Genomic DNA, 12,167 nt, shown 5'->3' with positions numbered 1-12,167 from the left:
GAACCAAGTGAGCAAGAAGAAAGAAGGCATCAGTAAAGAATGGAAAAGTGGCAGGAACCCTCCTACAGGGCCTCATCACCACTTGACAGATTCCATAATCAATGGAAACTCTTTGAGTTTTATGCAGAATATCACATGATCTAATGAACAATTTTCAGAGATTATTTGGGATTGAATGAGGAAGAGTTACAGAAAAATTGGGAGACTGAAAGCAGGTTACCATAGTTTCTAAGCAAGACAATGATAACGTAGTGACTTGAGTCAGTATTCAATCTAAAATACTCCACTATAGCAATTTTTGTTCTTAGGACACCGTTTTAAAAATTCAGAACCCCCATGTTTTGCTTTTTGTACCTACTGATACCAATTATATTAGAAATCTTCTAAAACTGAAAAATCTTCTAAAATAGTAATTTAAAAATAATAAGCCCATTACGTGTTAATATAAATAATCTTCTGAAAAGTAGCTTATTTTCCTAGTAAAGAGAGTAGAACTGTCTTAAATTTTTGCAAAATCACTTTAGTCTTATAGAAGATAACAGCTAGGTTTTCCTATCTGTGGCAATATCCCACATCTTAAAGATTCAGGCAAAGTACACTGCTAAATTTTGTTTTGGTTTTGGTGGCACTGGGGAATGAACCCAGCAGCACTTTACCAACGAATTACACCTCAACTCATTATTTTTTAAGACAGTCTACATTGCCAAAGCTGGTCTCAATCTTGCAACATTTCTGCCTCAGTCTCCTGAGTCACTGGGATTACATGAGTGCACCAGTCAACATCCAGATCACCGCTCATTTTTCTGAGAATTAGACTGAAAAACACAAGTAAAATCTTAGCATTATTAGAAAAATAGTTTTAGTTTCACAGTTTTCCTAAGAGTATTAAGGACTTTTAGACCACAATGAGAACTACTGCTCAAGTAGTAATAAAAGTCAAAATAATTACAATGAGATGTCAATTCAGTCAATAGGATGACTATAATCAGAAAGACAGACCATAACAAGTATTACCAAGAATGTAGTAATTGGAATCCTCTTGCATTGCTGGTGGAAATGTAAAATGTACAGTCACTTGGGAAAAAGTCTGGCAGTACCTCAAAAAGTTAAACACAGAGCAGCAATTCCACTCTTAGTATACACACAAGAAAAATGAAAACACATGTCCACGCAAAAACTTAATCGTAAATGTTCATAGTAGCAATATTCATAACAGCCAAAAAGTAGAAACAACCCAAATGTCCATCAAGTGATGGAGAAATAAAATGTGGTAAGTATTCATATAATGAAATGTTACTGGACAATAAAAAGGAAACACTGATAGAATTTACAAAGTGGACGAACCTTAAAAGCTACAGTTAAGTTAAAGAAACAAAGTTAAAGAAACCAATCACAGAAGACTACATGGTTCTATTTATAACAAACATTCAAAACAGGCAAATGTATAGATAAAAAATGTATCAGCAGTTCCCTAGGGATGGGAGGAAAAGGGTTGTGGGAGTGGAGTTGCAAAGAGTACAGGGTTTCTTTTGGAGGTGATGAAAATGTTCTCAAATTGACCATGGTGATGGTTGCACAATCCTGTCAGTGTACTACAAAAAAATAAAAATAAATTAAAAAAATAAAAATTAAATACCACCTTTAAAAGGGTGAAATAAATGGTATGTCAATCCAGCATAGTAATGCTGTTTAGGGGAAAAAAAAACAACCACTACGCAATCTCTAAAAAAGAGTTTTCCAGCAACTCTTTAGAAAAAGACAAATAAGAAAACACTGATCTCTCAGAGCATGGTGGCACACACCTCCAATTCCAGCTACTCAGGAGGTCAAGGCAGGAAGATGCTTATCAAGGCCCATGGTATGTGCAATGCCCTGAGTTCAATCCCTAAACATCCCCAAAAGGGATAAGGTTGTTTTCTCTAGATAAAACAACCTTTTGGGTAAGACACCGTCCAGTCAAAAAAAAAAAAAAAAAAAGTAAGCCTTATAAATAATTTTAAACACTCAAGTATCCATATTGAAAGAGTAAGGAGAGGGACTGAGGATGTAGGTCACTGATAAGAGTGCTTGCCTAACATGTGAAATGTCATGTGTTCAATTCTCAACACCACAAAAAAAAAAAAAAGTAAAAAGTTCAAATTAATAGCAATAATTTTAGTATTTTATTTAATCAATCTTTTTGTAAAATTTTATTTCAACATGAAACATCTCAAAAAACTATTACTTATTTTTTCATACCAAATTTTCCAAAATCTGGCATATATTTTATATCTAAATTTACTTTGACTACATTTTAAGGGCTCAATAGCCACACAGTGATGGTATAAGAACACACAAGCAGCTCTAGATTCACCCTAAAGAGTATAATGTAAATGACATTTGTGATGAAGCACCAAGGCAATGTAATTTCCCAAAGGCAAATTCAATATGATTCAAATCTTTGGGGGAGGGCTGGGATTGTGGCTCAATGGCAGAGCACTTGCCTAGCATGTGCAAGGCACTGGGTTTGATCCTCAGTCAGCATCACATAAAAATTAAAAAAATAAATAAATAAAGGTATTGTGTCCATCCATCTAAAAAAAGAAAAAAAATTTTTTTTAATCTTTGGGGGAGGAAGGGATACTGAAGACTGAACCCAGAGGCACTTTACATTCCCAGTCCTTTCTTAAAACTTTTTACAGGTATGCTCCACCACACCTGGCTGATTCAATACGTATCATGTTTTAAGTATATTAATATTTTCCTAAAAGTTTCCAGTAATGAAGACATTTTCTAAAACCAGAATATACAATACCTGAACGTTTCAGGTAACTGCATTTCAAAATTTTACACTATAATCTAAAGGTCTACCAAAAAAAAAAAAAGCCCCAAATGAGCTAGTTTTAAGTTATATGGAAGCTCCCCTCTATTCTCTGCACTGTCTCTGACACACAGAGCTCTCCATTGTTTAGATGTTATCTTGTTTAATAATTAACAGAAAACAATCCCATACACAATTGTTTTATACCACTACACATTTATGTTTTTATATCTATTTGTTATAATAACCCCTAGTAAATGAAACCATCTTGAAGCATAAACTGTTCCAACTAACCTTAATGAGAAACTTAAAACATTACTCAATTCCAATAGCTCTATGAAAAATAAATTGCATTTGAATTTGGAAAAAGGTTTAAGATTTATTATCAAACTCAAGCAAGTAACATTTATTATTAAACGCCAACTGTGCATGTATAAAAGGAATCTTATTTCTGCCTGCAGTTTACAAAAAATTGAAATCTAGCACCAACATAGATGCTCATCAACAGGTGAATGGATAAAGAAATTGTGGTATACATACACAATGGAATATTACTCATCCATAAAGAATGACTTTATGACATTTGCCGGTAAATGGATGGATCTAGAGACTATCATACTATGTGAAATAAGACAATCTCAAAAAAAAAAAACAGAGGTTGAATGTTTTCTCTAATATGTGGATACTAACCCACAATAAGTGTGTGTGGAGGAGGGACAGAAGTTCAGTGGAGTAGACAAAGGGGAATGAAGGAAAGGGAGAAAGAATAGGAATAGAAACGACAGTGGAATGAATATGACGTAACTCTCCTATGTACATATATGAATATACCACAGTGAATCTCAACATCATGTACATCCACAAGATTGAGATCCTAACTAAAATAAGGTATATTCCATGCTTGTAGAAATATATCAAAATCGATTTCTACTGTCACATGTAATAAAAAAGAAAAAATAAAAATCTAAAAAAAGAAATAAAGGGAAAAATACAAAAACAAATTGCCAACTTACATCTTATTTGACAAATTACCTAAGTGCTTTTTTTTTTTTTTAATATATTTTAGTTGTAGGTGGACACAACATCTTTATTTACTTATTTTTACGTGGTGCTGAGGAATCAAACCCAGTGCCTTAGTACATGCGAGGCAAGCACTCTACCACTGAGCTACAGTCCCAATCCAGGTGTTTTTTAACACAGAATTTTAAAAAAATATTTTTTTTAGTTGTAGATGAACACAATACCTTTATTTATTTATTTTTATGCATTGCTAAGGATCGAACCCAGTGCCTCACAAGTGGTAGGCAAGCACTTAGCTCCGACCCAGCTCCTACACAGGTTAATGATTTCAATTATTGGAACATAGTCATAAATATACTGTGTGCTTAAAGCATCTACATTACAGAGAAATACTTACTGAAAGAGACCTTAAATGATAGAAAATAGGATTTTCCAGAAATAAAGTACAGGTCTTCAATATTACCATTTGGTGATCTTTTAACTTACCCTCTTTCCCTCCCAGATAAGAATTTTCAGGATCAAATATTTGCCAATTTCTTTATTTCATTTGTTGCTGGGGGTTGAACCCAAGACTTTGAGCATGCCCCATTATGTTTTTAAAGGAATCTTAATGCCATACATCTCTTTCAATGACAACTTTTTTGCCTAGTGAGGAGTGACCCCAGGGAGGGCCACAGGCATTCCTAAGCTAGCACTCTACCACTGTGCTACACCCCCAGCTCCCTCAATGACAAACTAATCTGAGGGTAAGTATGGTAAACTAGTCAACACTTTTAAGAAAAATGTAAATTACTAAATGGTAGATCTTTTCTTGTGCTCCAAGTAGAACTGTACAAACAGATCACCTGAAAACTGATTTTCTTTTTTCTTGTACTTCTCCTGTATGTGATTCCTTTAACAAAGCCCACAGTTTTACTTATCTTCAGGTTCTTGGTACCGTGGTGAGTTTCAATTTTTATTATGTTTTCTGCTTCAACAGGAAACAACGATTAAACCTTTAAAAATTAACTGCCATCAGAAAAAGTTACTTCGGAAAGACTAATTTTACTGAAATTTCACTATGGTTCTTCCTGCAGAATTTATAATTAAGTTCCACAGGATTTAGGATTTTAATTTCACCACCACAAAAAGCAAAAACTGTCCTCGCACTCACCTAAATTTTTTATTTACAAAATATTGGCTATTTCTAATATTGCAGTAAAATTCTGAAAGCAGTCAGGATGGTAGAGGCCTGAATCGAATCCCTGGAAAGACCCAAGTGCTTCAAAATTTAATTTTTAACACCCACTAAAATAGCCAAATCAAAACAATGTTAACAGAGGCCTACAGTAACATCTACATATCACTGATGGGATTTTAAATTAGTACAAGATTTTTTTTTTTTTTAAATGCTGTTTCTTATAAAACTCAACAGAGCTGCCCAATCACCTAATCATTCCACTTCTACACATTTAACTATAGAGACAAAAGTATATGTCCCCAAAGAACTTGTACAAGATTGTTAAAAGTAAACAGAAATAACTGGAAACAGGTGGCCCTCAAGAGTAGACAAATCATGATATATTCATACAGTGGAAAACTATACAGCCATAAAAGTACTAACACAAAAACGAATGTTAAAAATATGCTGAGTGGGAAAAAAAATAAAAGCCTTACTCAGAATACATACTATGTGTACATACTACTTATGCAAAGTTCTAGAACAGGCAAATCTAACGTCTGGTGAAAATGAAATCAAAATCATGGTTGATGAAAGGGAAAGTGACAAGTGACCAGAAAAAGGCACAAGAAAAAACTTTCTAGTCAATTATTAATTCTACATTTTGTTGAGGACTTGGGAGACCCAGGTATAAGCATTTGTGAAAAACTTGGTCAATGGCAACTACATGCATTTCATCGCACACCAAATTTACCTTGGGGAAAAAAAAAAAACTGTATAAGTTGAAATTAATGATATGTACAATGCTGGAGTGCCTGGGAAGGTTGCCGCGGATAATTTGCAACATTTTTAAATATCTAAAAACATAAAAATGAAATTATAATAAATTATGTTATAAAGCAAACAAAAATGTTAATTGAAGGTGAGGGACATATAGGTGTTAGCTGTACAATCCTTTCAACTTTTCTGTATGTTGGAAAACATAAAAAGGTTAAGGAAAATTTTTATAAAAGCGTTAGGAAACAAAGAATGATGACTCAGTTGATGATAAAAAGTTTCTCTCAATTGATGCTACACACCCTCCTCCTTCACAAAACACACCTTTGGAACTAGATAAACCCTGGGGAAACTTAAAAGGAGAATTTCAATAAACTGCTTCCCCGAATAAACTGTTCACATTAGTTGATACTGTCAGGGATCTATCCAATAGCTACCGAAAATATTCCAGGAAGCAGGCAACAATAAACTAAAACAATTTGTTGAATTCCACCGAGCTTTTTAATTAACTGCAAAATTTGTATTCCTGAACAAAGATCAAGCAGGGAATTATCTGGTAAGATTCCCCACGAACTCCAATTTTGTTTTCTTTTACTCGGTTGCAACCCCAAGTAACGTCGCTATCGTCCCTCTAAAATCAAAAACCTACCCAATGACTGGCATCGAAGTGATGGCAAATACACTAAAAACCAAACAGCAAGTCATCATGAATGAAAGTCGTTCACTTTTTTCTCCTTAAGCCTAGTACTTTTATTTAAGATGTGGCTGGAAAACGTCATGGTGTTACCACAAAAGGTGGGAAGATGAGAAAAATTTCAGCATTCAAAACGCAGAACTAAATGGACACGTGCACCTCGCCCTAAACCTGCCTTCACCCGCAAACAGGTAAAACAATGAGCAGACCCCCGCCCCTTTTTTTTATTGATGAAACAAAACCTCAGCTAGGGCTAAAGAGCACCCTCGCCCCCGCCCAGCCTCCACCCCGCCCGGAGCCAGGCGGTAGGTCCCTTTCCTTTGTGAGGAGCCGGAGGGGAGGTGGCTCAGGGCGGGGAGCTGGGGGGTCGGTGGAGGCCAGAGAGGACTCAGGGCCAAGCGGCGGCGGCCCACAAACAGGCCGCGCGTACCCGCCACAAACCTCTGCGGGGTCCAATGGAGCAAACCCGCGAACCTGGCAATATCTAATGTGGGATGAAATCCAGAATGGCCGAGGGCACCTCCACAGACGACCCTCGCCCAGGTCCTTCCAAAACCGTCTCCTCCTTCGGCGGGCGGAGATCCTGCCGCCCCCCCCCCCACCCCGGCCCGGCCCGAGCCCCAGGCGGCCTCACCTGCTGGACCGAGCTGTTCTCGGGCACAGCGAACTCCTCCTTCTCCTTCGGGGTCTTTACGGTGACTTTCATGATCTTGGGCTCGGCGGAGGCAGCGGCCGCGGGAGCGCCGGCACCTTCAGCCGCGGCAGCGCTGTCCTGGGAGCCCGGAGGACCGCCGCTTTCACCACTCTCGGCCATGGCGGCGGCGACGGCGGTGACTCAGGCGAGCAGGAGGGAGCGGGAGAGGAAGGGGGAGCCAGGAGACACCAGAGCCGACCGGCCTGGGCAGCGGAGAATGGAGGGCACGCCGCCTAAGTGGCAACGGGCGCCGGGCCGCCGAGGGGCCGCGGTGCTCGATGTGGGCTCCAGGTGCAGGCCCGGATTGGGCGCTCGGCAGCCGCGCAGTGTTGAGACGCCGCTGGTTCGCAGCGACATCCGCAGCCGCCGCCGCCGCTTCCTCCGCCCGCCCCTCCCCCCACGTCCCTCCGCCGGCCCCGCGCGGGGCACGCCGGGTAACGCGGCTGGCTGCGTCGCCGAGTCATCCCAGCCCGGCGTCGCTTCGAGCTATAGTTGCGTCCTTTTTCCCCCCTCGTCCCCCTGTCGACAGTGTAGGCGCGGCCAGAGTGGAGAACTAAAAGCAAAGTGGGGGCCAGAGGAAGACTGGAAAGATCAGTTCATTTTTTTCTTTTTTTTACTCCTTTCACCAAAAAATAAAGTGCGGCTTCTGAGAGGCATTGTGCGGCGCAATGGAATTACGTCACGGCCAGCGAAATTACTAGAAAGGGACTTGGACTACTGGGCGCTGCGAGCGCGGGTGCGCCTGCGCGCTCATGGGCCAGGTAGTCTCCCCACCTCCTCACCGGTCAGCCGCGGTCTCCCGCGTGCAGGTCTTGCCTCATCTCTGCGTGCAGCGGGTACTGCACCGAGGGGGGTCTGATGATGAAAGAGCGGCGAGGAATTTTGTTGTTAATGTGCTTGGTGGTTGCCTACTTGGAAGCTTTAAAATGTCTGTTCTTAACTGCCCTCTGCGTGTAAGTTGGAAGATAAGTCAATGAAGGAGGAAGGACTCATTTATAAACGAAAATAGAGTGAACGCCTACGACCCACCGAATCATTGCTTCATGGCCCTAGCTTTCCATCCTCTGGTCAAACCGGTTCGGTCAGAAGATCAAGGCCACCCTTGTAGACCGTCTCAGCTGACAGTCAAGTGTGAACATCTCCTAATCTCTGGACACTGTCTCCAAGAAGCGTGGTGCCCAAAGAGTGCTGGCCCAACTGGAACAATTTAGTATAGCTGAAGTGGTTGTTTTTTGTTCAATCAAATTAAGTTACTGCACCATATTAGACTTGGTAAGTGGCATCAAGGATAGTTGTTCAAAAATTACTTTCAGTGAATAGGAAGTTATTCCCGTGTCCTACATTTGAAAGGATGCCATCATTTATGGAAGAAAAATACGTGTGTGTGTGTGTGTGTGTGTACATATATTCCATATTAACCATCTGAGTGTTTTGTTGGGGTATTTTGTGGTTCTGGGGATTGAACCCAGGTCCTTGGACATGCAAGGCAGGCAAGCAAGCGCACTATCACTGAACCACACCCGCCAACCCCATCATTTGTTTTCTCAGATGACTTGTAAAGGATAGAGAAGTCAGTACATTATTGTAATCGGTATTGCACAAATATAAACCCTGACCCAAATATGCAAAGACATTCAGCCCTGTTGTAGGATTAAATACTGTTCCATAAACACTACTTTTTAGCAGAACCCTTGGAATCTGGGTCAGAGAGAAGTTCTGAATGTATAAATTGCAATAAAGACATCACTTGACATCACCAAAATTTCTGCCAGCATTGTTCAATAATATGAAGAATTAACAAACAAGGTCCTTTGCTGAAAGGCAACTATTTGGTTATGTCTAAATGTTAAGTAATCATTACTTCCCAGGGTAGAAAGTGCCACCATTGGACAAGCAATCATTTGGGATTTATTCCATAGATTTAAATAAAATCTCTTCCCAACTTCATTAGTTCAGTATGGTGTCATTTCCTGTCATGCTGCTTTCTGCTGGCAAGCTTTGCCTAGTTTGCCTGCCCTGCTGGACTGACTTCGTCCTTACCTTCACCTGCCTATCTTCCACTTTTCCTGTATCACATTCCCCAGGAAGACTTCACTTCCTATGGTTAGAGACCCAATGTCTCTGCACTCCAGTAAATACCTGTATAAATCTCTAACCCTACACTTACGGGATTGCTTTGTAATTATGTATCTACACTAACCTCTAAAAATTTCTCATGTATATTACAAAGCTTAAGTAATGTATCTATAAGAAGATACAGCATAATCATTTTGGTGATACTTTTTATAGACATAACCCTAACCTATAAGGGATCTTTGGAGGTGGGGGATCATGGTCTAGATTAGGGATTTGCAAACTTTTGGGAGGACCAAGTACTAAATACTTCAGGCAGATCCTAAGACCTCTAAAATAATGTCCTCATATCACAAAAAAACCACAGACTAAATACATAACTAAATAAGCAAGGTGTATTTACTGAAGATTTTATTTAAAAAACAAAATCACCATAGAATCTGATAAGGGCCACAGGGGTAGTTTGCCAAACTCTAGTCTAGATGTTTATCTGAGGGTTGTTTTCTTCCCTGAATGATTTTTGTTTATAAGATGGTCTGGAGAAAATCAGAATAATAGATTTCATCTATTCTATAACCATTAATTGAGCACAATGGATGCCCAAGTACTGAAGTGAAGATACAACAACAAAACTCACTCTCTGACATCAAAAAACCTAGAAGATAGAGATGGGAGGAGGAGGGTGGGGGCAGATAGGCAGTGATGTGCTGGTAAATATTTAATAATCAACTCTCCAGAAAACAAGACTTGATTAATAGCATTTGCCAACTTCTGTGATCATAAATAATTGCAAATGACCAATTTGAGCTACCAACTTGAGGTTATCTGGTCCTCAAAATACCTAAAGTTTTACGAGTTAGCTCTCATAAGTCAGTAAAAGCCATCTGCAAATATACAGATCACATTTTGAGAAAAATCTATCATTCAAACTTAAGTATTTTGATAAGTAGTTACTATTTGCATGATAGAAGAATCTTTCCTTGACAAAATGATTTAATCGATAAGAATTTATTGAGTACCCTTTGACAAACTTTAATCCAGGAATTATAACTTCAACACAATGTAGTATATGCATCAAATAAGTAGTATAAATAATATGAATTCATCATGTTGCTCCTATATTTAAAATCCATCATGAGCTCCCTACTACCTGGAAAATAAGGCCCAAGCTTCTTACTGGGAACTCATAGTCTCCTGCAACTAACTCCTAAACAATCTTTCAAACTCACTGCCATTACTCCATAGATGCACTACATTCCAATCAAACATGTTCATTGCCATCTCTAGAAGCTCTTGTACGTTATACTCTTCTCATTTCTTCATATAACACCACTCATCTAGCACAGATTATTGCTAGGTCTTCTTTAAAACCTTCCTTGAGTATCCAAGTCTGTGCTCAGAACTTCCACTATAATTGCATAACTTGTAGCTTAACTTCTATTATCTTAGATTGTTTCTCCTGTGACCACACAGGTCTAGTTCATACCCTTGTTAACTCAAACCTAGATTACAGCAATAACCTTCAGATTACTCTGCCTGTCTAAAGTCTCTATCCTCAAATTTATTTTCTAGCAGTGCTGTATGTTATCCTTCTAGGACTGAGCTTTGATCACGGACACTCAAAAAACTTCAGTCACTGTCACCAAAGTTTTAAACAGTCTGAATACTGCAAGTTGGTATCCTGGGCCCTCTAACCAGAAGATTTTGTTCTTTATCCACATCCTCAACCAAACCAGTGAACTTAACTCCCCAAGCATGCCTCAAACCTTCAACACATTCATAGTAAGTAGAAATTCTTCCTCTTCATTTTAGATCCATTAATTTACCCTCCTTCAAGATTCAATTAAAATGTGACTTTCTCTAATACATTTTCCCTAGTAACTTCTTTTTTATCAAATATTCTCTAAATCTTTTGTATTCCCATATAACTTTGTTACCTTGATGTCACTTAGTACATTCTATCTTTTCTCATACTTACTTGTTGGCACATTTTCTTTGTTAAGCAAGATCCTTAAAAACAGGAATCAAATTTTTTTAATATATATTTTTTCATTGTAGTGGACCCCATGCCTTTATTTTTTATTTTTATGTGGTGCTGAAGATCCAACCCAGTGTCTCACATGTGCTAGGCAAGCGCTTTATCACTGAGTCACAACCCCAACCCAGGGATCAAGTCTTAATCTCATTAGTAAAAAAACCTGATTTCTAGGCATAAGGATATTTACAGTTGAACTGAATTATTGGAATATCATTTTTTTTCCACTAGAGAGGAAACTCATGTAGATCATGTTATAGCCCATTGTCTTTCTCAACATTTATATTATAGTGAGATACATATATACATACATACATAGGTGAATGCATATATACATGCCTTGGAACATACATACTTTATAATGGAAGTTCAGAAGAAAGAAGCATTATTCACTCCTTGCTGGGGGCAGGAAAAAGTGGGAAAATCAAAGAAGATTTTGAAGGAAATTATTTAAGCCTGTCCTTAAGGAATAAATGTCATTTTATTAAGCAAGTTGAGAAGGAAAAGGTCATAAGAAAGATGCAGTGTTGGAAAATAAAGGCTGTCCTAGGGCACTAGTCTCAAAGTTGGTCCACAATCTAGGAATTGTTCACAAATATATCAAAAACTACTTCAAAATTCAAAGGGGTGGGGCTTGGTGGCACACACCTGTAATCCCAGGGACTTAGGAGTCTGAGACAGGAGGATGGTGAGTTCAAAGCCAACCTTAGCAAAAAAATCAAGGTGCTAAACAACTCAGTGAGACCCTGTCTCTGAATAAAATACAAAATAGGGCTGGGGATGTGGCTCAGTGATTGAGTGCCTCTGAGGTCAATCTCTGGCACCCGCCCCCCCCCCAAAAAAAAAAAGAAAGAAAGAAAAGAAAAAAAAAAGTCAAAGGGAAGGTCCTCACCAGAATCCAGTGAGATCCTAGTA

At 38.9% G+C, this 12,167-nt stretch overlaps 1 protein-coding gene across 2 annotated transcripts in view; it reads right to left on the bottom strand.

The window, feature by feature from the left end:
• The window catches only part of UBQLN1 (ubiquilin 1), a 43,718-nt gene extending 36,317 nt beyond the window's left edge, over positions 1-7,401 (bottom strand). For both annotated transcript variants that reach the window (XM_079113858.1, XM_079113859.1), the window contains exon 1: positions 7,085-7,401. In XM_079113858.1, coding sequence (XP_078969984.1) covers positions 7,085-7,264 — 180 coding nt within the window. In that variant the 5' untranslated portion in view covers positions 7,265-7,401. The remainder of the gene's footprint in view (positions 1-7,084) is intronic.
• Between the last annotated feature and the right edge of the window lie 4,766 nt (positions 7,402-12,167).

This window comes from Sciurus vulgaris (assembly GCF_902686455.1).
Source record: "Sciurus vulgaris genome assembly, chromosome: 15".
Taxonomy (NCBI): Eukaryota; Metazoa; Chordata; class Mammalia; order Rodentia; family Sciuridae; genus Sciurus; species Sciurus vulgaris.
Note: the sequence above shows the minus strand (reverse complement) of the source record. Positions and strands in the feature narration are given on the sequence as shown.